Raw genomic sequence first — 25,650 nt, 5'->3', positions numbered from 1 at the left:
CACTTTTTTTGTGGTTTTCACTGTCACACTTTCAGTAATTTTTCTGTTTGAATCACTGGCTTTCTCTATGGACATGAGCTTCCTGAGCATAGGGGACTGCCTTTTATTTTCCCTTATTTTCATAGCACCTAGGAGCACCTAGTATAGTGTCTGATCTATCATAATCATTCATAAAATGTTTGTTGAATGAATAAGTAAGTTCCCAAAATATTTAGAATGGCAACAAAGATGTTTACTTTGAAGAGGATAATACCCTTTTGGTTGTACAAATGCTGAAATATTTGTTTAGAAGTCAGACAGGTTACTTTGCAGTCATAATTTATTTATAAACCTTTAATATTACATGACTCATACATTACACTAAAATTTTGAACCTCCAAATCACTCACACATGGACTATAATGTCTATGAACAAAACTTTAAAAAAAATTTTATTTTGAAAACATTTCTGCTCTTAACCCTGCTCTTAATTATGTCATGAGAGGATAATTAGACAACAGATAATTAGCCTGAACAAACTGATTTTAAGGATATTAATTAGTAGATTATTTTTTTAAACTTCTAATGATTTTTTCTAATATATTAGTAAAATTTGGCTAATAGCAAAGCCACTTATTATTTTAAGTTTTTATTCAGCTTTCTTTAATATGTGTATTTTAATTGAGATAGGTTACAGTATTTCAAAATGTCAGCAATTTTAAGCCATTTTCCATCAGAAATCTATCTCATTAGTTAAACTACCCTGCCGGCTGTGTTCTCAAACCTATAAGTAGCATTTGAGAAGGCCCTTCATAGGTTAAACAAAAAGACACCATATTCTTAAGAAAAGTTATATTTCAAGTTAAATTATATGTATCTAAAGAATAAAATGAAATAGATGTATATGACTTGGGCTCATGCTGAGTCCTCCTCCTCCAAATTAGAGACTAAAGGTAACAAGCTCGAGGCGCCTGGGTGGCACAGTCTGTTTGGCGTCTGCCTTTGTTGGGTCATCCCAAAGTCCAGGGATGGAGCCCAGCACCAGGCTCCTTGCTCAGGGGGGAGCCTGCTTGTGCTCTCTCTGTCAAATAAATAAAATATTTAAATAAAATGAAATAAATAAAATAAAAACAAGCTCTTCTAATATTTTCTCTTACTATTTCTATATCCTCCACTGTACAGAAAAAACAGGGAACTTTCCACAACAAAAGTACCTTTTAAGAACTAAAAGTTTTCTTGTATCTTTCTCTAAATATAACACACTTTACATTCTTCTGGTTTAAAATGGCAAGATTCTTGCCTCCTCCTATGGGCTACCCTTACTTAAGGAGACTTTTTAAAAAAAGAAACCAATGAAGCCTGTTTTTAAAACGCCAACATACATCATTTTTAGCAGAAGTTATAAAGTGAAATGGAGAGTGTTTCAAAATTTGATCTGCTTTGTGCTATATTTTAACCCAGGAGTGGGTGTTGCATCTCAACTTTCAAAGAGTCAGGGAATTTAGACCTAAAAGAATTCTAGAAATCAGTTAATTATTTCGTGGGAGTAAAAAACAGAGGCCCAGAAACCATCAGTGACTGCCAAAGTCTCAGTTCTTAAGTAGCCAAACTGGAACTAGAGCCCATGCCTTCAAGGATCACTGGCTTCTCTCTTTTGTGTCATAGTTTCCAACATAACCTTTTGACTTACACAAATTTAGTCTACTGTCTCTATTAAACCTGGAATCAAGAACTTTCTGGTTCCAAAGTGAGGAAAAATAAATTTTAAAAAGTTGTCCAATTTCCCTTCCTTTTCCAGGACAAAAAATTTCAGGAATATTTTCCTCTCAAGTATAAAGAATCCAGAAAATGAAAATAGGGATTGCTTCAGGTCTTTCTAGAAGAAAACATGTATTAGACATAGCATTGGACCAAATGATCCCCAAGGTCTTACTAGTCTTTGAAAACTGGAATGTGGTCCTGGGTTCTTTCTTTCAGGCCTTATATTTTCCTGATGCTGCATACATGAAGGTTGACATTTTATTTTAATTAGTAGATGGCTTGCTACATAAAATCAAGGTCGTGTTGAGCTGACATCCATATTTTGTTTATGAATTTTTGTAAAGACTCACATCTCTGAGGAGAATTCAAAGGCGAGAGAAAATTTTAATGAAAGTAGGGCAATTTTTGTCTCTGACGTTTTTGTACAGAACCAAAAATATCTAGATTAGAGATTTTGCAAAAAGAAAGTGAAGCTTTCTTTTATTTACTTATTTATCTATTTATTTTAAAGATTTTATTTATTTGACAGAGAAAGGGAGTTCACAAGTAGACAGAGGCAGGCAGAGAGAGAGGGGGAAGCAGGCTCCCCGCCGAGCAGAGAGCCTAATGTGGGACTCGATCCCAGGACCCTGAGATCATGACCTGAGCTGAAGGCAGAGGCTTAATCCACTGAGCCACCCAGGTGCCCCTGAAGCTTTCTTTTAATAAGGAAAATCTCCTAGTAAAAATATTTACCATATTTCATAAATTCTGAGGTACTCAAATTTTTACATTTTAACATCTTAAATTAGGTTGTGTCTTTCAAAGACTGTTGACAAGTTGCAGTTTAACTGGCAATGTTTTTCCTTCTTTAGTGTTCTGTAAAATAATGGTATCTCTCACTATCAGTGGATGAAATCAGTAGGCTTAAAACATTCTCTTGGGGTTAGATAGAGCCCAAATGCGTACGTTTATTGTTAAACGTAATATATTGAATCTGTTTCCCCTCACAGAATCATTTCTGTGGCTCAGAACAACTAGTACCACAGAGGGCAGGGACTTTACTCTCTTGTACTTGACAAGTGGCAGATGCCACCATGGGCTGATTCTGAGACCCACATGCTGTTATGTATAAACCGACTCCAGAAGTAATCAGTTTAACACTAAATGGCTTGAATCTCCTGTCTCCTGTATAGAGACGTACATTTTACCATGCACACGAAGCATTAGATGCCACAGCCCTGACTTGTCCAGTCACAATATGGTCACTCTTTAGATAATACTGTTGACGGATGGTGGTGATTTTCCGCGCTGATAATCCTGGTGTGTGATGCTGCAGCCTGAGGTGGACGAGTGTGTCACTAGGCTGTCTCTCGGCCACATAAGCAAGAACACTGGCAGGTATTGGTGTTCTCCGTGATAACCTTGTTCTGTGGAACTGGCTTCCCACAACTAACACAGGAAATCGCCCAGAGTGACGGGAAGTACTACTGATACCTTGGAGAATCAGCAAGGAGTTAAACATTCTAATGCTTCTGATCTGCATTGTTTGTTTGATAACAGATTCAACTCAGTCTATCCCTAAATAGATTTCTTAACTGCCCCTCCCTACAGATGAAAAAATAAAAAACCCTGCTTATTAGCATATATTTCCACAAACACCAAAATGACTGTGTTCCTTTCCCTCCCCTTGCAGTTCCCATTTACTTCTCAATTTTGCAATGAAATTTGAGACCTTTTTCTTTTACTCCTTAGCATAACTCTTCTCTAGCACTTACCATTAACATAGTGACCATTTTTTATCATCTGAAAGGGCCATTAACCAGTGGTTGTACTTTAATGGTTACAACTTCATGGTAAGATGTGTAGCATTTGACTAAAAACAAACAAGCAAAAAACAGAATAATATTTAGGGAATCATATTAAACAGAAGTGTTTTATCTGCTCGAGATTTCTTTGGGAGTAAGGGTAGCAGAGGAAAGCTAGGTTTTTGCCTCATGAGGCTTCTGTGATAAATGATGCAGTTCACATCAACTAGTGCAAAGAAATACCATTCTGCCAGCTCTCTTGATGTGGTTTGAACTGATTGCAATGATGCATTCGAAGTAAATGTTATTTTTCTTTAATGACTGGATTCATAGAGCTAAATGTGAGAGGGAATCTTTGATGCTCTTGCTGCCTCTTTGTAGAATACTGGCTTTTTTCACCCTTCTTTGACTTAAAGTCTTAATATCTTTAACCATTATGATGGTACTGATGAGTTAACTAAAAAGTTAAACTGCTTACTTTGGGACATTTAATCTTATTACAAAGTAAACTTTATTACAAAAAAAAAGTTTTTGAATCAAGTAAGGTTCTTTGATGTTGATAATAACCAAGTACTAGTGGCTGTTGGAGTGACATTACCATATAATTTTGCCATCTACCCACCTAATTTTAGCAGAAAAGAATATTTAAAGAGGAAATAATTAAGTGGCAAATATGGCAAGATCTGTTGTTAAAGAATTCATTTAAAATTACTGGAATGTAGAATCCTTGTATCTTTTCTGCCTGGAAAACATTTTCTTCTTTTTGTTTCTCATTAAGTGGGCCAGATGGAGAACATATCACCAGGACAGATCATTGATGAACCCATCCGTCCAGTCAACATTCCCAGGAAAGAAAAGGATTTCCAAGGAATGCTGGAATACAAGAAGGAGGATGAACAAAAGCTTGTTAAGAACCTGATTTTGGGCAAGTATTTTCTGCATGGGATAGAATGTCTTTCTGGTACATGTGTCATTAATGGAAAAGACTAGTCACTAATTTTTTAAATATTCAACACTGGTTAATTGCATCATCATTGCAGACTGTGCATTATCCTGTTAGAGTAACATCCTGACCGTGTCATGCATTATCAGTCAAACTTCAGGGAGACTTGCCTAGGATCTACCTATAAGGTCCTTTGAGTCCAGGCCTTCTTAGCTCTGGCTACAGATTAGAATATCTGGAGAAGCTTTTAAGAAGTATTCATGTATCATCCCTATCATAGACTCGTTACCTCAGAATCTCTAGAGGGAAGAGCCAAAACAAAAAAACAAACAAAAAACACACACACGAACACACACACAAGGGAACACAAGCAGGGGGGGGTGAGAGAGGGAGAAGCAGGCTTCACGTTGAGCAGGGAACCCAATGCAGGGCTCAATCCCAGGACCCTGAGTTCATGACCTGAGCTGAAGGCAAACACTTAACAACTGAGCCACCCAGGTATCCCCACATATATTTTTTTTATCTTGGAACACTGCATCAAAAACTAATGGTGTATTTTATGGTGACTAACATAACGCAATAAAAAAAAGAAAAGTCTTTCAGAGAATTCTAAAGTGTAGCCACAGTTGAACATCACAGTTCTGGGCCATTTAACTTCCTGAGATTCATTTTTTTCCTTGCTTCCTTTCACAACTAACTATATTAAGTACAGCATTTTGGTAATAGGAAAGAAACAAAAGAATTAAGGGAAAGATTCCAGCCATGGAAGGAGAAGACTGGGCTAATGAAATGGACATGGAAGAAGCATTTTAGAGCAGTTTTGGCTTAAGGTGGGGTATAAGCTTGTTGATTCTGCCAGAAGACTCTTTAAGGGAAAGTGGGAGTTAGGAGTGCACACAACCTAAAAGCTGTGAACTTAAAAAGGGGAAAACCTCTCTGTTCAGCCTTTGCATAGCATTCCTCCTGGCAGGTGTGGGCTGACAGCAATGTGATTGGCAGTTATGCCTGATTTAATGTTCCCAGGGTTCATGGCATTAAGCCCAGTATTATATATAGGCGCAAAGGCACTGAAGTTTTAACATGATCTTCATTTAGTAAAAATGTTAAGAAGCCAGTGGTTTTTAAACGTAGAGTTAACAAAGATTCATTAATTCAATAAACATTTAGTGAGCTTGTACCAAATGCTAAGCATTTTCTAGGTACTGGGTAATGAATAAAGTTTCATAATCCCTATTCTCAAAGGTCTTACATTGGGGACTTGGGGAGAATAGAGAAAATATATATATATTATGGGGTCAAATGATAAAGAGTAAAGGCAAGTATACTAGTTTATATGAAGTTGTCAGGAAAGTTCTCTTCCATAAGGTAATCTTTGGACAGAGATCAAAGGAAGTAAGGAAACAAGTCATACTGATATCTGAGGAAAGAACATTTCAGGCAGAAAACAGTAAGTACATAGGCCCTGGGGTGGGAGCATGCCTGACATGTTCAACCAACAGCAAGGAGACTCATGTTGAATTCAATTAGATGAATGTCTTCTTGCAATTAGGATGAGAGGGAGAAATGTTACTAGAGCACAGTGAGGTGGGGAAGGGGAACAGGGCCAGACCACACAGATCATAGTGAAGATTTTTTATTTTATAAATGACTGAGAAGAGAAGCTACTTGGAAGATTTTCAGAATAAGAGTGGCATTTGTGTATAGAGTTACTCTGATCATTGTGTGAAAAAGGAACTACTGGAGAACAGGGGATGAATCAGGGAGGCAAGTCTGGAAGCCATCACCACAGCCCAAGAGAAGATGATGGTGGCCTATTGTAAGGTAGCTAGTAGAGTAAGTAAGTTTCTGGATGTGTTTTATAGGTAGAGCCAACAGGATTTATTGTTGGATTAGATGTGTGGTGTGAGAAAACAAAGGATTCAAAATATTAACAAAGCATATAACCCAAGAAACCGGAAGTCTGGAACAGCCTATTTCCTGAGAGGGGCACAACTCCCAGAAGGTCAGGTTCCACCGGGAATCATTGGTTTCATTTGGGATGGACTCCGTTTGACATGCATAAGCAGAGGTGTCAAGAAGGCAGTTGATACACGGAACTGGAGTTCAAGGGAGAAACCAGGGCGAGAGATACAAATTTGGAAGTTCTAAGATTCGCATGTCCCACCCTTAACAATTTCTCTACTTGATGAACTATTAAAATATACTTTTTTAATATGATCTCTTAACCATGAATGATTGAATTCTTTCATGAGAACTGTGCTTGGATATCTCACAAAGCATTCCTCACGAAGACTTTCAATGTTATATAAGATTATTTTTCATCATTTCCTTTCAGAACTGAAGCCACGTGGTGTGGCAGTCAACTTGATTCCAGGGTTACCAGCGTATATCCTGTTCATGTGTGTCCGACATGCTGACTATCTGAATGATGATCAGAAAGTAAGGTCGTTGCTAACATCAACAATTAACAGCATCAAAAAAGTATTAAAGGTCAGTTCATGTTCAATAAAATTCTCCTAGTGAACATTAATGACGACAGAATCTGCACCAAGGTCTTTTCCTTCCTTCGACTGGGGATAAGTTGCCCGATATGAACACTTTCCAGTCTTCATTGGTAACTTCCACTATAGGAAACAGTCTTTCTTGCAACATGTCTATATGCCTTCATGTACAATGGAGCGCAGGTTGATGAGTAATCAAAATTAATTTAATGTAATTGCATTAAGTTGCACAGTAAATTAAGTGTTCATAAACAGAAATAGTCTGTTTTGAGACCTTACAAGTAAATTAAAAATAATTAGTGTGGTCCTTATATATAGGGAGTATGATGCTCTAGTTAAAATGGTTTTAAAAAAGTTCAATACGACATGGGTCATTCATAAAGAAGATGTCTGATAAAACATTAAAATATTTCTTCCAACTTTTCTTCCTGTTATTCTTCAGCTCACCCTACAATTTCCTTGTTCCCTGAAATGCCTGGTTCCACGTGAGAAGCAACACACAGATACTAAGCAGAGAGGAAAGACTTGGGAAAGGCAGCGGAATTATGTAATAGAGCAGAAAGCCCTGCCTAACTCAGTAATCATCGAGTCACCTTGCATAATCCTCTTGCCTCTCTAGAAAGACAGTGAACATTATACTTAACTTTAACTCATGTGTTTCTGTGAGGAGCTAAGAGACTGTGCTCCAAGTACTTTGCTTTCTGATTATCTAACTGAAGTTGGATGAGAACCTTCAGAATTAAGATAAGTGGCTAGTTAACATAACCACTGTATGCTCTCACATCTAAGGTGTCTTTCATGCACTGTTTTGTTTTAATTGTGGTAAAATATACGAGACATAAAATTTACCATTTAGCCATTTTTCAGTGCACTGTTCTGTGGCATTAAGTGTGTTCACGTTGTTGTGCAGCCGCTATCACTGCCCACCTCCAGAACTTTTCCTTCTTCCCCACCTGAAGCTCTATCCTCATGAAACACAAGCCTCCCTGCAGCCCCTGGGAGCGAGCCTTTGACAAACACGGGTTCCCCGTCCCTCCTGGGCAGTTTTGGATGGAGTTAGCTTGTTACTGAAGCATGGAGCTTCTGAAGATTTAACATTTAAGAATTGATGAATGTCTTCTGATATAACTCACTTCATTTTTGGTGTATCGTTGCTATAGTGCATTTAGCCTGCAAGTTTTACTAATTTCTAAGTCAGCTCTTACAAACACAGCAAAACGAATCATATTTTCACCCTCTTATCCTAATTGCATAAAGATATTTATCTAGTTTGACTATTTATTATACCAAATTGTTTAAAAATTTAAAAAGAGTGGGTACTCACATATAGCACTCTTTTGATGCCATTCAAAATTGATGTGAGTTTGTCTCCCGTCCCAGTTTTGAACTGAAGTGTATTTGCCTCGATTCCCTGTTCTGATTTAGCAGCTGGTTGTTAGACCCAGTCCTGCTGTAGAGCCATTCAGCTTCCCCTCTCTCCTATTCTGCACAGGACTCCCTCTACCCCATTTCTCAGTCTCTGCTCAGGAGTTGTATCTTATTGTTGACCAAATTTGTAACCTAGTCTGGGTTTCAGCACTTCATAGTCTGGGACATCCCTTTGTGCTTTCAGACCTTTCTGATACCCTGATCCTGAGGGAAGTGAGTTGGGGTAAGCTGTGGTATGATGAATTTTTTAACTCCATGTAACTGCTGAAAGGGACTGCTAAACTAACATCACCTAAGTGGGCATCCTTTTCTAATGGCAAGAAAATAGATGCCGAGCAAAATAACAACCAAACAACAAACACAGGGTTGAAATTTTCTAGCAATGATGTAAGATTTACAATTGCAATGTGATTTATTTTTGTAATTATCATGTAACTGAAAAAAGTGGGCCTTCTGGTGTCTGCTTACTTTCAGGTTGCTATTTTCATAAGGAAAAGTGAATTTAGCCTTTTTCTCTCTTTCAGAAAAGAGGTGATGATTTTGAAACTGTCTCCTTCTGGCTCTCTAACACATGCCGATTTTTGCACTGTTTGAAGCAGTACAGTGGGGAAGAGGTGAGGAAACCTTGATTACAAAACCCGCATGATGTACTTTCGTCTACCCTCTTTAAGGAAAAACTTAAAAGCATGAACATTTAACCATTTGTTAATTTAAAGATTTTATTTATTTGAGAGAAAGAGAGCAAGTGAGAGAGAGAAAGCATGAGCAGTGGAAGGGGCAGAGAAAGAGGGAAAAGCAGTCTTCCTGCTGACCAGAGAGCCCGACATAAGACTCCATCCTAGGACCTTGAGATCATGACCCAAGCTGAAGGCAAATGCTTAACCTACTGAGCCAGCCAGGCGCCCCCCAGTTGTTAATTTAGAAACCTGCATTCAGAGGTAGGTTGGAAGCTCATAGCTTTGTTTGATGTTCATTGTTTATGAAACAGTGAATTGGAGAGCAACATAGTTTCTTCCTCTGAGAGTTTGTATTATGAGAAAGCATAGCCGAAATAAAATGAGCATTAGTTAATGAATTGTTATGAGCAGTGAAACCTCTTGTCAGTATGCGGAAAGTGGACTTTTCAGGGACTGATATGAGAAATAGTAAACAATTTAAAGAAATTCATCAATTTTGGCTTTCCATAGTACATAAAAGGTGATCAAACTGAAGCATATTTCTTTAGATTGATCCAAAAACATTCTGTTTTTATTTGCAGTGATATGTTCATCAGGTGTTTGATAAACTTAAAAATTATGTGATATATTAATAATTATTCTTTATTAAGGTCTACTGAGTATATATCAGACAGCACTTCTATACAGTCTTGTTACTTAATTCTTACAGCATCTCTGTGAGGTAGGAATTACAACCCAGTTTTACAGATAAGAAAACTGAAGTTTGGTGATGTTCATCAACTTGCCCAGATCCTCTTAGTCAGAAGGAGCAGAGCTGGGGCTCTGGAGCCATCAGCCTCTGCAGCCTGTGCCCCTACCCACTGCTGTCCATGCCTTCCATTTTTTGCCTGGAGTGCAGGTGGAGAAGCTGACCAGTAGTATTTTCTGGGCACCCAGAGGCTAGAGCAGAGGGTTGTCCTGGAAAATTATGGAAAACATAAATACGAGTAAGATTACAGCCCCTGGGAAGGTGGGACAGATAGACTAGAATTCCTCTGAGGGGCCATCAGCTATCCTGTCAGTCCCCATTTCTAGACTGTGTTGTCAGGTAGTCTGTAGGGAGGCTCGACTTCAGGTGGAGTTTATCAAGCAGGCAATGTTTGACACATTACATGCCTGTACAGTTGGTTTTCCATTTTAACTAATACCACCAAAAAATTCCATTCTATGCTTGGACTGGAAATCATATATGGTTACCATGAAACATAATAAAGGGAAATTTTTTATTTATTCACCGATCTCAGTAGAAATTGGTCTGTTTTAAAAAGATTATGTATGCCCTTAGGGTGCAGTATTTACAAATAGGACTCTGTTTAACAGAACTGAAGTTAAGAGGTTAGTACTTTAGATAATTCAATGTTTGGCAGTAAATGTGTTGCATCATAAGTAAAAACAGTCATTAATTTTTTTCTAATTAAGTTCCCCCATTTTGTTTCACTGACATGGTTATTGGAAAGGGTTAACCTCTAGTTTGCCAAGCTTGCCAAGTGTAGATATTACTCAAAAGCTAATAAGTGGAGGGAGAATACGACGGAAACAAACACACAGAGCATTTGAGAATGACTCTGTGGCCTTCGAGAGTGGAACAGGTGGAAACTCTTCAGAGAGAGGACAGCAGGGGAATCTGATCAAACAGAGGTGTTAGAAGAGGCATTTTCTTTCATTGGTGTCAGTAACTTTGCTTTCTGATTCTAGGGCTTTATGAAACACAACACATCTCGCCAGAATGAACACTGCCTCACCAATTTTGACCTGGCAGAGTACCGGCAGGTGCTAAGTGACTTGGCTATTCAGATCTACCAGCAACTCGTGCGGGTGTTAGAGAATATCCTTCAGCCCATGATCGGTAAGGCGAGGGCAGGGTTGATGTCGAGGTCTCTCTGGCCCAGCGGCCACACTTGTTTGGAGGCCTGTCTTCACACAAAGAGCATAAAGCAGTAAGACTCAATCCTGAACTTAGCTGAGTCATGCTGGAACCTCAGCTGTGACTAACTGGGATATGTCAAAATCACTGCTTCCACGTGACTGAGGTGACAGGATCTAGTCAATCTCCCCACTGGGTGGTGCCTGTCCCTTGAAACTGGGCTCTGCTCTAGACCCAGCGATATACACATATCTTGTCCACTTTTCAAAAGCACTTTAAACTTTGGCCTAAGAAACTGCAACCCAGGGCCTCCTTGGGGTCCACTTAAAACACAGGAGGCCAGGGAGGGTTTGCACTTTGGCTATTAGGCTCCAGTCAGAGGGCTCGGGCCACAAGAATAGGTCTCAGATGCTCAATCTCAAGGCCCTTGTGGAATTGTCAAAGGCAGTTTTGTTTAAAGTAGTGGTCTCTCACTGATAAGTGACTGGAGTGTGCACAGTGGTGTTTCTGTATATGTGTACTTAACTAGTGTACCTCTCTTTATATGTGTGTACTCTGTCTGGGTGTACTACATACATACATTCCCTTGGAATGTGTAGCATATATGAAGTAGAAATTAGGAGGCATATATAAGTTGCAGGCTGTTAATTTTGAATGAACTGAATTAAATTTGTTTTAAGTTATCAAACTCTTATCTTTGGGCAAATTATCAGCAGCTTTTTTTTTTTTTAATATTTCACTTATTTAACGGTGAGAGGGAGACAGAGTGAGAGAACACAAGCAGAGGGGAGATGCAGAGGGAGAGGGAGAAATAAGCTCCCCAGTGAGCATGGAGCCCCATGTGGGACTCGATCCCAGGACCCTGGGATCATGACCTGAGTCGAAGGCAGACACTTAACTGACTAAGCCACCCAGGCGCCCCTATCAGCAGCTTTGCTTTATTATTTTTTTTAAAGATTTTTATTTATTTATTTGAGAGAGAGACAGGGAGAGAGAGCATGAGTGAGGAGAAGGGCAGAGAGAGAAGCAGACTCCCCGTGGAGCCGGGAGCGCGATGCGGGACTCGATCCCGGGACTCCAAGATCATGACCCGAGCCGAAGGCAGTTGTCCAACCAACTGAGCCACCCATGCGTCCCTATCAGCAGCTTTTTAAGACTACTCCCAGCTACCCTTTCTTTTCCCACACATGTTTTCCACATTTCTACAACCTCGTCATTGCCCTTAGTATTCTGTCTTCCATCGCACACCCACAGTTAACCAAGCAGAAACATGAAAGGCTGAGGAAGCCATGGGAGATGGCAGTGAGTTCCTCAGGAAGTGACATCTGGGGTGAGTTCTTCAGTTGTCCCCTGACAGTTGTGTATTCATAGCAGTGTCGGTTAGCTCAAATGTAAGAGGCGACACAGATGCACAGAAGGTCAATTTCAGCCAGTGTTTCTTCTACTTTTGCCTATTTTTTTTTGGCTAAACAGGAAGCTTACCTCTGAGATGTCCCACTTTAAGCCACCATGCCCATCTCCCAGGGATCTGATAGCAACCACCAAAGTTTTGTGTCAGTGTGAGGTTCTGTGGAAACTGGTTAGCACTGTGAGCTATAAAATGAATAAGACATATAAAGATGAACCAGGAGTGGCCCTGCTCTCAAGGGGCTACCAGGCCAGGGGTGATCCTCCCACAACCATCCTAGAGGAGGCATAAGCCAAACACTGTGAGGCCACAGTGGAGGGAGCAGCAATGACCCAGATTTGAGAAGACCAAGTCAGGGGAGACTGACACTAACTCGAGTCTTCTCTGCTGCTGCGGGAAGCTCCAGACAAGGAAGGGTCCAGCTTTCTAGCCCCACACAACCATGCCCTCCCAAAGCTTCTCTTCACTGCCCAGGCTCCTGCTGTCCTTGCTACTTGGTTTGCCTGTGGGGCTCAGACATCCTTGGGGAATCTCTTCTCCTCTCTCTAATCTCTGTGTCTTTCTCAAAAACTCTTCCAAGGTATCACAAGCTTGGAGCGCCTGGATGGCTCAATTGGTTAAGTAAGCATCTGCCTTCAGCTCAGGTTATGATCCCAGGGGCCTCGGATCAAGTCCCACATCAGGCTCCTTGCTCAGTGGGGAGCCTGCCTCTCCCTCTGCCGTTCCCCCAGCTTGTGTTATCTGGCTCTCTTTCTCTCTATCAAATAAATAAATAAAATTTTTAAAAAGATTTTATGTTTATTTGACAGAGTGAGACACAGCAAGAGAAGGAACACAAGAAGGGTGTGGTGGGAGAGGGAGAAGCAGGCTTCCCGCTGAGCAGGAAGCGCAATGTGGGGCTTGATCCCAGGCCCTGGGATTATGACCAGAGCCAAAGGCAGTTGCCTAAAAACTGAGCCACCCTGGTGCCCCAAATAAATAAAATCTTAAAAAAAAAAAATCACAAGCTTTTGCTAATACAAGCTGGGCTGCTTTGTATTTTAGAAAATGCGCCATTAAGATTTCTTAATTTCCGGGGCGCCTGGGTGGCTCAGTGGGTTAAAGCCTCTGCTTTCAGCTCAGGTCATGATCTCAGGGTCCTGGGATCGAGCCCCGCATCGGGCTCTCTGCTCAGCGGGGAGCCTGCTTCCTCCTCACTCTCTGCCTGCCTCTCTGCCTACTTGTGATCTCTGTCAAATGGATGAATAAAATCTTTAAAAAAAAAAAAAGATTTCTTAATTTCATGGGTAAATTTTCTGCATTTAAGAATTATTCCTTCAGGGGCGCCTGGTGGCTCAGTGGGTTAAAGCCTCTGCCTTTGGCTCAGGTCATGATCCCAGGAGCCTGCTTCCCTTCCTCTCTCTCTGCCTGCCTCTCTGCCTACTTGTTTCTACTACTACTGTCTGTCCAATAGATAAATAAAATCTTAAAAAAAAAAAAGAATTATTCCTTCATTAAAGTTTAAAATCTGGAAGCCCTTTTTTTGAAAGTTCTTATCCCCTCTCTTGATACTCATTTTCCTAAATTGAATGTGTGAGAGTGTGTGCGTGCCTGTATGAGCCGGTGTGTGTGCACATGGACCAGGCGTCCTCTAACACTTGAACTCCTCCTGCAGTCTCCGGCATGCTGGAGCATGAAACCATTCAGGGCGTGTCTGGGGTGAAGCCCACAGGGCTAAGAAAGCGAACCTCCAGCATCGCGGATGAGGGCACCTACACGCTGGACTCCATCCTCCGGCAGCTCAACTCCTTCCACTCGGTCCTGTGTCAGCACGGCATGGACCCTGAACTGATCAAGCAGGTGGTCAAGCAAATGTTCTACATCGTGGGGGCCGTCACCCTGAACAACCTCCTGCTGCGCAAGGACATGTGCTCCTGGAGTAAAGGCATGCAGATCAGGTGAGCGGAGGCCGGTTCCTGCCCTGTGTCCAGACAGGGTGCGGGGTCTGCTGCCACCAGCCATGCAGCCAGGGACGACACACAAGGAGCTGTTTTCTCTGGCCTGGCTGGCTCCACTTTCATGAGTGACTGCTTCAGACTGTGCCTTTCAGCAGGTCCTCCCCTCCACTACTGGGGAACCCTGCTCCCCCAGGACACTGACTTGTTAGAGGGAATGGAGAGATGATAAAAAATACTTTGAGTTGAGATAGCTGCTTCCTCATCTTTTGTGTCTGTTTTAATTGTACATAAGAAAATATCAAATTTTTTATAAAGAAGATTTCTAATGTTTGATTTCTCTTAGAAATTTATTTTGACAAAATACCTTTTTGTACCATGGCAGCAAGAGCATGTCTAATAGATCTCTAACTGGAAATGTGCCCCTCTGTCTTTTAAGAAAGTGTGAACTCAGCTTTATGACCAGCTACCCCTCAGCATAAGCCATTATCATAATAGAATTGATTTTTTTGCAAATAATTTTTTTTGAAGATTTTATTTATTTATTTGAGAGCTACAGAGAGCTAGTGAGAGATAGAGTATGAGTAGGGGAGCAGCAGAGAGAGAAGCAGGCTCCCTGCTGAGCAGGGTGCCCAACACAGGGCTTGATCCCAGGATCCTGGGATCATGACCTGAGCCAAAGACAAATGCTTCACTGACTGAGCCAATCAGGGGCCCCAGCAAATCATTTGTTTAAAACAGAATAGTCACCAAGAGAGGAAAATAGGATCTCTCCTACATAAGTCTTTAGTTAATCTCAGGAAACCTTGGCCTTCTTTTCAAATTTTCCATTCTGACACACATCCATTGGAGTTAACATTAAAAAGATATTGCCTTCATTCAGGTTGTAGAATTTACTTGTCTTTATAAGCTTTGTTTATGTATTTCTCCATACAGTGAGGCGCTGTCGTAATATCATACTGCCTCCTATTTGCCTGACCGCAAAGTTCTGATCGTGTGTCCATGTAGCATTTTAGCATGAGAACTACTGTCACCTGGTTGACCACTTCTTGAAACCTCAGCATCTGTGTGATTTCTACATCTCTTGCCACATCTGGGGTCTCTGTCTCTTCCAGTGCTCCCCCCTGCCCGCACTTACCTTTTCTTCTATCCCTGGGCTTCTGTAGGCCACTACTCTGTCACCCAGGCTCTTCCCTAAAGAGGGCTGTGGCACAAGTTCTATGTGGGAACATCTTGTTTTTTGTGACTACCCTGGAATTTGACTGAAGGAGGAAAGGGTACTCAAAGGTTATCATTTCTCTCCTCTGACTTGTAAAAGAAGCTAGAAAGCCTTTTTTGGTCAGCTGTTTAATAAGGACACGGCCATGTGGGATGTTCTATTTTGATTTTCAGCAAGTTTTATTTCATAATTTTTGCTGTAAGGCTCCATTTCTACCTTCCATTGAAGTTAATTATATCCTCTAGTCATTTACTCTTATATAATTATGATTATAAACCTCATGGCTATAATAAAATTTTAAGCACAGCTGGTAAGATTTAAGAAAATTGAACAAAAATACTGCCTGTCATTTTCACTGAGATTCCTGACAAAGCTGTACATAAAAAATTAAGACATTTATGACAACATTCAGTAAATTTGCATTCTCTCCCTCTCTCTCTTTTTGGCATAGGTACAATGTCAGTCAGCTGGAAGAATGGCTGCGCGACAAGAACCTGATGAATAGCGGGGCTAAGGAAACCCTGGAACCACTCATTCAGGCTGCTCAGCTCTTGCAAGTGAAAAAGAAGACAGATGACGATGCAGAAGCCATTTGTTCCATGTGCAGTGCTCTAACTACTGCCCAGGTGAAGCGCCTCCCCCTGCTGAGAGACACTGTAGCAGTCAGCAAGGGTGACAGGGAAGTGAGAAGCCCCCCAGCTATTGCTCTCATCTCTGAGCTGGCTTCATATGTGTTGGACAAGGCATTTGAGGACAGTGGCAACAGCACAAGACAAGACAAAGGCATAAACGAGCCCATTTTTCTTTTGCCAGTTATTTCTGTGTTGGCTCCTGCACTTTCTTAATGTTCTTTACGTGTCTCATAATGTAGGCATCTTACCTAGATTGTATGTAGACTCTGTATAGGAAGCAGCTGGATAGAAACAAGGGACACTAGTAACGGTTGCCACTTGGGTAGACTGAGAAGATTGAGCAGGACCCTTTTCCTTTTCATGTTGTGTTCTTTTGTGTACTTTGGTTGTTTTTCCAAATTTATATTGCTTCTTAAAATATACAAATATTACATTAATACATTCTTATTTTAAAAATTCACATAGTAAAGTTAAATATGCTTTTAGACCAGCTCTCTCTCTCCCCTTAACCCAGCCCTGAGCAGAATTACAGACTTATTCATAGATTCTTTTACTTTTCCAGGTTATAAGTACCCAGTGTGTTTGATAATATGCTAAAAACTTTGATCATTTCATTCTCACAGATTGTCAAAGTGTTGAATTTGTATACTCCAGTTAATGAGTTTGAAGAAAGAGTCTCTGTATCGTTTATTCGTACTATACAGGTAAGATCTCCCAAGCTTTCTTTTTCAGTTTTCTGAATGAAAATTTTACAGTTTATTGAGAGAAAATGTGTTTTATTATTGTGTTATCTCATTTTAACAGTATATTGCCTTTTTGATAACAGCTTATTAGAGAAAGGAAGTGTTTTAAAAACATTCTTTATTAGTTGAGGACTTCTTGGTATATTTTTGGTGGGGGAGAAATCTTTATAAAGAACTGACGCGCTGTTTGTTGTTTTTTTTTTTTTTTTTTATCTCAGATGCGTTTACGAGACAGGAAAGACTCGCCTCAGCTGCTCATGGATGCTAAACACATCTTTCCTGTCACCTTTCCTTTCAACCCATCCTCCCTCGCCCTGGAAACCATCCAGATTCCAGCCAGCCTGGGCCTGGGATTCATATCACGGGTCTGAAAGTGACGCGATGCCAAGGCAAACAGGGACAGTAAGAACCCATTATTTCCAGTGAGCTACTGAACAGACATTTTTAAAGAGACAGCACTACTTATCTTTCCAATGAGAAGTTATTAACTGGAAATCTCCCTGAACACTTTCATCACCTGGGGATGAGCGATAGGCTTCTTTGTGCCGTGTTACCTTAATAGCAACACTCAGCCTGGACCAGTTAGGTATCCCGAGGTACATGCAGGTGAATGACAGAAGGAGGGGGGATTTAGTCCTTAGCACTGCATCTGAGTGGTACGGTAAACATGTAAATTCCAGGTATGAGTGTTGTTAGGAAAGCACCCACAAGGAGCCTCCCCGGCGCGGACCAGAAGAATTGAAAGAAAAATTGCCATTGAGTACATATCATATCAGTTCAGGAATCAGTTATGTTGATGTTGTCAAAGTTGATCAAAGAAATAAACTGGCAATATGTAAAGTACTTGTCAAGTAACTTCCTTCTATGTGTCCCTATGCTATAGAGATCTTAAGAGAATATTGGTTTGCCATATAGCATAGAAGTGCATTTGTACTGTAGTTTACTGAGCATTTTAAATTGCTGCTACATACTGTGTTCTTTAATATATAAGCGATATTCTCATTAGGCACTACAACAATAAGCTTCTCTTTTATCAACTCTGTTTACAATTCAATCAGATCGGTTTTAACTGGATTATGTGCAAATATATACAGATTCACCTGCACAAGTAGCAGACACTGGCAAGTCATGTAGAAATATGACAAAATGTTTGACATTTAGGGATAGGATTAGACAAAGTGGCTGTTGTTGATGTCATTATTTATTCAGAATGTATTACATTGATGTGCTCATTAATCTTCCCTGGGTGGATATCACATCGGGGTACAGTGTTCTGTGAAGTGACTTATTTTTAGTTCCCAGGCCAGATTCCTGCACTGCATATTTTCAGTACTGACAGGTTTTCTTTCTTCTTCTTAATTTATTAAGAATTAATCTCAGTCACTATCTAGAGAAGATTCAGGTCTTGAAACCTTGATTATCCTATAAATTATGCAAAAGAAGGTGTGTAACAAATAACTATGGTTCCATTTTTTTTTAAGCTTAGCAACTTCTATAAATGTTCTCAGTACCACTAGATACTTTAAAGAGCATCATATTAGGAATACTTTAAGACTTATGTAAGAAATATCTGAAGATTGCTAAATTTTACAGAGGATATGTTTCAATAAGACCCAGATCCTGTAAGTTTCATTCTGAAATCCTAACTAAGCATCTTCTCAGTTTTTCCTGGAAATCCTAGACAATGGGTCTTTCAGGTTGTGCAAGAACAAGTTCTTAGCTTTCATTAGAAACTCTGGTTCTGAATTATAAACATAGATTTATATAACATAACTGTTAGGTGGTCTATGAAAAATGACATCTTATTAAAACATGTGCAATATTAATGGAAGTCAGTTTCAAATCATGATAAAGATTATCATTAAAAGATTAACACTGTCTTTTAACTTATTTGGGCCTCACATTCCTCATTTATATAGTAAGAAGTTGGACCCTCGCACATCTGAAGTTTCTCTCCTCTCAGCGCTCGGATCATAGAGAAATGAGGTGCAGTTACTCAGTGAATTCATCCTTGAATAGAAAGATCAGTGTTTGGTGCCTCTTAATCCTGGGGTATTAATTAAATGTAAAATCACAAGTTGGTGTAGATATAACCTCTCTCAAATGTACATGATTTTTACATGCTTTTCGAAAGTGGATTAGTTTGGGTAATTTTTACTGAATCATGTACTGCTGTATTCAGGTTGGATACATTTATTTATTTGCAAAATCAACCAAAAACACTACTGATTCCTTCAGGTTCTCTTAGTTTTCACCAGTTGTCAATGTGGTTTTCAGTGAACAATGAGCTCTTGTAATCTTTTGGTTAGTGCAAAATGTGCCAGAATACTGACTCATTGCATAGGGGAGATGCTTAAAAAAAAAAAAATTGCCACCATGGTGTAGGCAGTCCACCTTAGACCAGGAAATCCTTCCAGGTCTTTTCCCAGCTTAGTCCCTGTGTAACATGTCTTGTGCACAACCTGCATCTTGTCGGGTCTTCAACAGCACACTGTAGCTTCTGCTGCCATCGCAGTCTTTATATCCTACCCCGACAGCTCTTAGCCTGAAACATCTCTCTCTTGTCTCCTGCCTTTCTGCTGGAAAGTGCTGGAAACTCTGTTCCACACCTGGGCCAGAATCTCTCCTGTTCAGTGATGGTCACACGAAGATTCTACTGTTCCAGGCTCCCTTTCCTCTGAGGCCTACCCAGGACCTCAGATGGGGATCTGAATTAACTTCTCTTGGCAGCCTAAATATCTTTAGTCATGACAAGAATACCTTACAACCAGGGAGCCGTAAGACCTGGTAAACAACTCCGTTTACTCTGTTACTTTCTGGAGGACACAACAGTAATCTGCTGACTAGGGGTTTCCTTTAGCGCCTCTGAGGACAGCTCACCCTCTCTCCAATCAGCTTTCTCACCCAGCTTCAAACCTACCTTCCCCAGCCCTCCACCCGCCCATTCTACTGTTCACTCCTTCCCTTCTCTCAGCTGAGCCATGCATCACATCACCCGCCTGCTCACCGACTCTGACTATGTGGAAGGCAGTGAATGGTGTCAGTCCTCAGATGCCCCTCTGGCCTCCCTTCAGGCTGATATTTGTTGTTCTCACTTCTCGGCAGCACATTCTTTAACATCATCTCTAATTTGCTTTTTCATATTTCCCCTGTGACACACAGTGGGAATTCAGAGAAAGATCTTGGAAGAACACGGTTCTGTCCTAACAGCTCCTTCTCAACAGTCTCCCCACTTACCTTACATACAGACTCCGCTCAGATCTTGGAATGCAAGGCTGAAAAATGAACCATTGTCCTTGTAGCTTTTCTTAGGTTAAGACTTTGGTCTGCCTGACCTGAACGTTAACCAGAGAAGAGGGAAGGTAAGGTCCACAAAGCGATTGCTTTGGAAGTTTTGAAAAATCTCCATGTACCTGACATTTCTATCATCAAGTCGAAAAGTACAAAAAAGATCTATTCCAAAGCCTACTGAAAGGATATTTGGGGATTCCAGTCAGTTTGTACGATTTGCTTTATTGCCTTTGTTTTAGTGGATAATTGAGAGTTGAGTTGGCTCTTTCTGGGTGAGTAATTTTGTGTTATAGAGATCAGATCTTCTAGTAACATGTGAGGGCGGCTCTGAAAATACGGGAATTTCAGTGTAGTGATTGTTTTAAGAAAATATTCTCCTGGTACCTTAGGTAAAAGGGCACCTGTCCCATCCTGAGAAATCCTTACACAATATTCATATACCCACCTGCCCTCCCCTCTCTCTCTCCCCTGCTGCCTCCATTTCTGCCTGTCTCTCTCTCTTTCACACATACACACACAGAGTCACTAGAATGTAGAGTTCCCCAGAAGACATCATCAAGGGTCCTCTGGGGAGCTTCCACTGTTTAGGATGAAACCGAAAGCAAAAATGCATGTGTGACCCTGACATTCTAGTGCAGACCCAAACCTTGCACCTGGCTATGCTTTTCTTAGGTGCACGTCCTGTTACCTCATTGTATCCTCACAGCAGCGCTGGAAGGTTGGAAGGGTAGCTATGACCCACTGACCGACTGTCACTTGCTGATGATAATTGGAGAAAGAAAAGGTCAGAGACTTGCTGAGGTCACATCACCCTCCGGCAACGCCCCTTTCCTGCCTGCAGCCGAGGCTGTGCAGTGGACAGGTGGAGGCAGGAGACTGAAAAGTCTCCAGGGGACAGTCTGTTTCTCCTAGTACCCATGGGGTGCCCTGGGTCAGCGAGAGGTGTTCTTTTTCCTTCTCTTATCAGAATTGGCAACTGGCAGAATTGGGAACTGAGCAAGTGCCATGTGCCAGGTTCTTTGTGCTAACAAGATGAAGTGCCCAGAGCCTGGCAGCTTTCTTCTCTGCCGTTCCCCCCTACACCTAGGTTTGATTTTTCTGATGAGTCAGGGCTCCCTTGGAGGGTGCAACACCCTGCCTTTAGGTCTTTAATTCACAGCAGGCTGTCTCAACCTACCTGGAAGTTGAGCAAGCCTCCCCAAAGTTAAGAGGTAGGTTACTCTCCAAGCCCACTCAGAGCCACATTAGAGCCCCCAGGGGAGCTGTGCAGCCTGCAGCCAAGACCCCAGGGCACCTTCAGAGGCCTGTCCCCAGGCAAGCCATATGCAAGTCCGTGTGTCTGAACCTTACCGTGTGTGCATGCTGCCAGTGTTGACTCCAGAGCTAGGAGGTGTGCTCCCTGCATGCGTGTTAGAGAGGCTCCACGTATGGCTGTGGCCTCTGCTCACGGAGAAGTGCGTTGTGATTTCTTCTCAGGCTGTGCTGTGAGGACCGCCTTAACCCCTGCTCCCTTCCCTCGAGAGCTGCCTTAAGTTCTCTGGAACTTCTCCTCTGTAAGGGATGGACTTACCTGGAGAGGACATCTGGCCATGTTCCTCAAGGTTTTGTGAGGGTTTGGGTTGGGCGGGGCCTCCAACCCTGAATTCCTTTCTCTCCTTCCTGCATGACTCTCCCTCCTGGGACTTTGCCTTCCTGTCTTTTCTGTTCTTTCCAAACAGGTACTACAGCTCAGCACCAGTCTCAGAGCCGGTGAATGTGGGCCGAGAGAGTGGTCCTGAGTTTGGGGGGCTTTGTGTCAGAAGGAAGCAAATGAACATATAGAAGAAATAGCTAAGTTAGCTTCTTGGTAATGCTTTAATGGCATGTTTTCTCCCTGATCTTTTCTTAATACAGATTAAAGGGTACAACTGCAAAACCTTCCATGGACATGCTTTAAAATTTTTTTAGGAACCCTGTACTATATATAAAGGTTTGAATGAAAACAGAGAAGAGTTCTGTTAAGTTCTAATCCATTGTATTACCCCAAATTAAATCAACCTGGAGTTATATACAGTAGATTTCTCATTAAATCAGGAACTGAAGGTACTCTGTGAAATAGCTGCCAAGATGCATTTTATACATTTTTTTAATTTTCTAATTTGGTCTGGCAAAAAATATCCATTAGCTTAACTTCATGAGTGTCATTAGCTTCCTAAAATGACTGAAAATGACTAATGTTTCCTCAATATTGTGATACAGCTTGAAATCTTTGAAAGAAACATGTTTTTCGAGTGGAAACTGGTGTGTATAATTCAATGCTTGGTAGGTCAGTACATTTTCATGCATTTTTCAGTCAATAGTTTCAAACATCTTATTGTTACCATATGTTACAGAACTTTAGCCTACATTTCAGGCTCTCTGAATCACTTGAGCCATTTAATATTTTCCAACAAATGGTGAATTTTTCCTTCAAATGTGGATATGTGTGTTGTAATTTATGATTGCTGGTTATATATTTTTGTGGACTCCTGGAGTAATGTTTACTTTTTTTGTGTCCTTGGAAAATTTAAATTGCTCTACCAATGTTGAGAAATGAGCTCATCATGACATTTAACATATTGTATTTGAATTGCTAATTCTAGTTATTAATTTACTGTGAAACGGATGTGTCATTTAACTACAATGAAACTGAACATTGCAGTTTTTCAAGTATTTTTCCTTGTTGGATTGGAAAAGGGATTCCATTTTGATCTATGTCGAAAAACATGATACAGTTAATCCTTGAAAATATATGGCCATTAGGAAAGAAGCAGAAATACTAAGAAGTGAAACACATTATCAAATAACTCTGGTTTTAAACTGAAACCGTCCCAGCATATCTCACATGGAATTTTAAAAAATTAAGTTAATAATTCACCTCATATCAACGAAAGCCTTTGAAACATGGGTTTTCACCAGTTATCATCTAGTACTAAGATGAAAACCAAAACAATATCAGATTGACATTTACGCTTTAAATTTGTAGTTGTCTAATGTTGTCCTTAGTAAATGTGCGTCATTAATGCTGTATTCTCCTAGCTATTATAGAAAATTGTTCAAATAAAGATATGGAAATAAAAGATTTTTGTTAGCGTCATATAAATAAGCTCAAAGCACATGGAACACGGGACACACACCAACACAGAACACATTCTGGGCTGTAAAACACACCTTTAATATTTAAGAGGACAGAAATCATATGGTGTCTGCTCTCAGATGACAATAGAATTAAACTAGGTATAAATAACAGAAAAGTAGCTGGCAAATCCCCAAATTTTCAACTTTAACAACATACTTCTTAAGCTTTGGGTTTTTTTTTTTACATTTATTTGAGAGAGAGAATGTGTGCATGAATAAGCAGTAGGAGCAGAGGGAGAGGGAGAAGCAGACTCCCCACTGAACAGGGAGCTGGACACAACACTTGATCCCAGGACCCCAAGACCATGACCTGAGCCAAAGGCAGATACTTAACCAACTGAGCCACCAGTCAACCCTTTCATTCAAAGAAGAAATCTCAAGAGAATTTTAAAAATATTTGAAGTAAATGAAAATGAAAATTTATCAAAACTTGTTGGGTGCAGTGAGAGCAGTGGTTAGAGGGATATTTATAGCATTGAGTGCATGCATTAGAAAAGAAGAAAGACCTATAAACAATCATCTAAGCTTCCACTTTAGGAAACTTAAAAAGGAAGAGAATATTAAATGCAAGGTAAGAAGAAACAAAAATTGACAGAAATCAAAGACATTGAGAACAGAAAATCAATAAGAGAAAATGAATGAAACCAAAAACTCATTCTTTAAAAATATCAATAAAATTGATAAGCCTCTAGCCAGGTTAACTGATGAAAAAGGAAAGATGACATACTGTAGATTAGACGTTGCTTGGGGCTGGGAGGAGTTGGTTTCGGGGAATTGAGAAGATGGAGCAATAACCTCAAGGCATGGAATTTCTTTTTGAGATGATGAAGCTGTTTTAAAATTAACTGTGGTGATAGTTTAATCTGTGAATCTACTAAAACCGCTGAGTTGTATTCTTAAGATAGATAAAGTGTGTGTTATAAGGATTTTTTTTTCAATAATCTTTTTTTTTTTTTTAAGTAGATTTTTGACTTCTGGTATGACAGACTGAGAAGTTCAATAAATTCTCTCCTCCAAAAAAGGACAATGCTGGACAGAAGTGTCAAAAACAACAATTTTAGGGCTCTATAAATGGACAAACATCATACAACAAAATAGTAGTGTTTATTCACAACAAGCCACTGACCTCTGAGTAAGAACAGCATTTGTCTGACAACATTGCTTGGGGTTGCACCCATCATCCTCCCCTTACCCAGCTCAGATAGCCTGATAATTCCACCAGAGTCAGGAGAGCTATGAAAACCAGCAACTTTGCCTTTGGAGGGGTTCCCTTGATTTGGAATGGAGTGCAGTAAAACCCCTCACCCAGCAGTAATGCTAGTAATCAGAACTGTGAGACAACACATCTCAGTTGTTTTAAGCCACCTGGTCTGTTGTACTTTGCTACAGCGGCTGTAGGAAAGTAATACAGTATTAATCTCAAGTATCTGTGATGAATTAAGATGCACATTTTCATCCCCAGAGGAATCACTAAAAAAGTAACTTAGAAAATACAGTCCTTTTGGGGCACCTGGGTGGCTCAGTTGGTTAAGCAGCTGCCTTCGGCTCAGGTCATGATCCCAGCGCCCTGGGATCGAGTCCCGCATTGGGCTCCTTGCTGGGCAGGGAGCCTGCTTCTCCCTCTGCCTCTGCCTGCCATTCTGTCTGCTTGTGCTCGCTCTCTCTCCCTCTCTCTCTCTCTCTGACAAATAAATAAATAAATAATATTAAAAAAAAAAAAAAAAGAAAATACAGTCCTTTTAAAAAGTGGGGATTAAAATGGTGTGCACACACACACACAAAACCGTAGTAAAAAACCCACTATCACAAAAAAATAAGGAGAAACAAAAACAAGATATAAGCCATGTAGAAAATGAAATGATAGTCATAACTCCAATCGTATCAACAATTATATTAAATGTGAATGGATTAAACATATCAGAAGACAGAGATTGTGAGGGATCTTATAACATACAGAGGGGCTAAGATTTAAAAACTAACAATATCAAATATTGATGAAGCTATTAAGCAACTGAACTCATACACTGTTCATAGAAGTAAATTGACACAATTTTTAATTTTTTAAGAGATTTTATTTGTAAGTAATCTCTACAACCCAATGTGGGTCTTGAACTTACAAACCCAAGATCAAGAGTTACATGCTCGGGCGCCTGGGTGGCTCAGTGGGTTAAGCCGCTGCCATCGGCTCAGGTCATGATCTCCGGGTCCTGGGATTGAGTCCCGCATCGGGCTCTCTGCTCAGCAGGGAGCCTGCTTCCCTTCCTCTTTCTCTGCCTGCCTCTCTGTCT

The 25,650-nt window shown here is 40.5% G+C and overlaps 1 protein-coding gene across 8 annotated transcripts in view; it reads left to right on the top strand.

Annotated features, from left to right (window-relative positions):
* The window catches only part of MYO5A (myosin VA), a 199,203-nt gene extending 175,897 nt beyond the window's left edge, over window positions 1-23,306 (top strand). For all 8 annotated transcript variants that reach the window (XM_032343758.1, XM_032343754.1, XM_032343756.1 and 5 more), the window contains 8 exons: window positions 4,306-4,452; window positions 6,806-6,960; window positions 8,924-9,013; window positions 10,811-10,961; window positions 14,042-14,324; window positions 15,992-16,166; window positions 16,796-16,876; window positions 17,134-23,306. In XM_032343758.1, the coding sequence (XP_032199649.1) occupies window positions 4,306-4,452; window positions 6,806-6,960; window positions 8,924-9,013; window positions 10,811-10,961; window positions 14,042-14,324; window positions 15,992-16,166; window positions 16,796-16,876; window positions 17,134-17,286 (1,235 nt within the window). In that variant the 3' untranslated portion in view covers window positions 17,287-23,306. The remainder of the gene's footprint in view (window positions 1-4,305; window positions 4,453-6,805; window positions 6,961-8,923; window positions 9,014-10,810; window positions 10,962-14,041; window positions 14,325-15,991; window positions 16,167-16,795; window positions 16,877-17,133) is intronic.
* Window positions 23,307-25,650: the final 2,344 nt, after the last annotated feature.

Source organism: Mustela erminea, chromosome 5, assembly GCF_009829155.1.
Source record: "Mustela erminea isolate mMusErm1 chromosome 5, mMusErm1.Pri, whole genome shotgun sequence".
NCBI classification, from domain to species: Eukaryota; Metazoa; Chordata; class Mammalia; order Carnivora; family Mustelidae; genus Mustela; species Mustela erminea.
The sequence above is the reverse complement of the archived record's forward strand: the minus strand, read 5'-3'. Positions and strand labels throughout refer to the sequence as shown.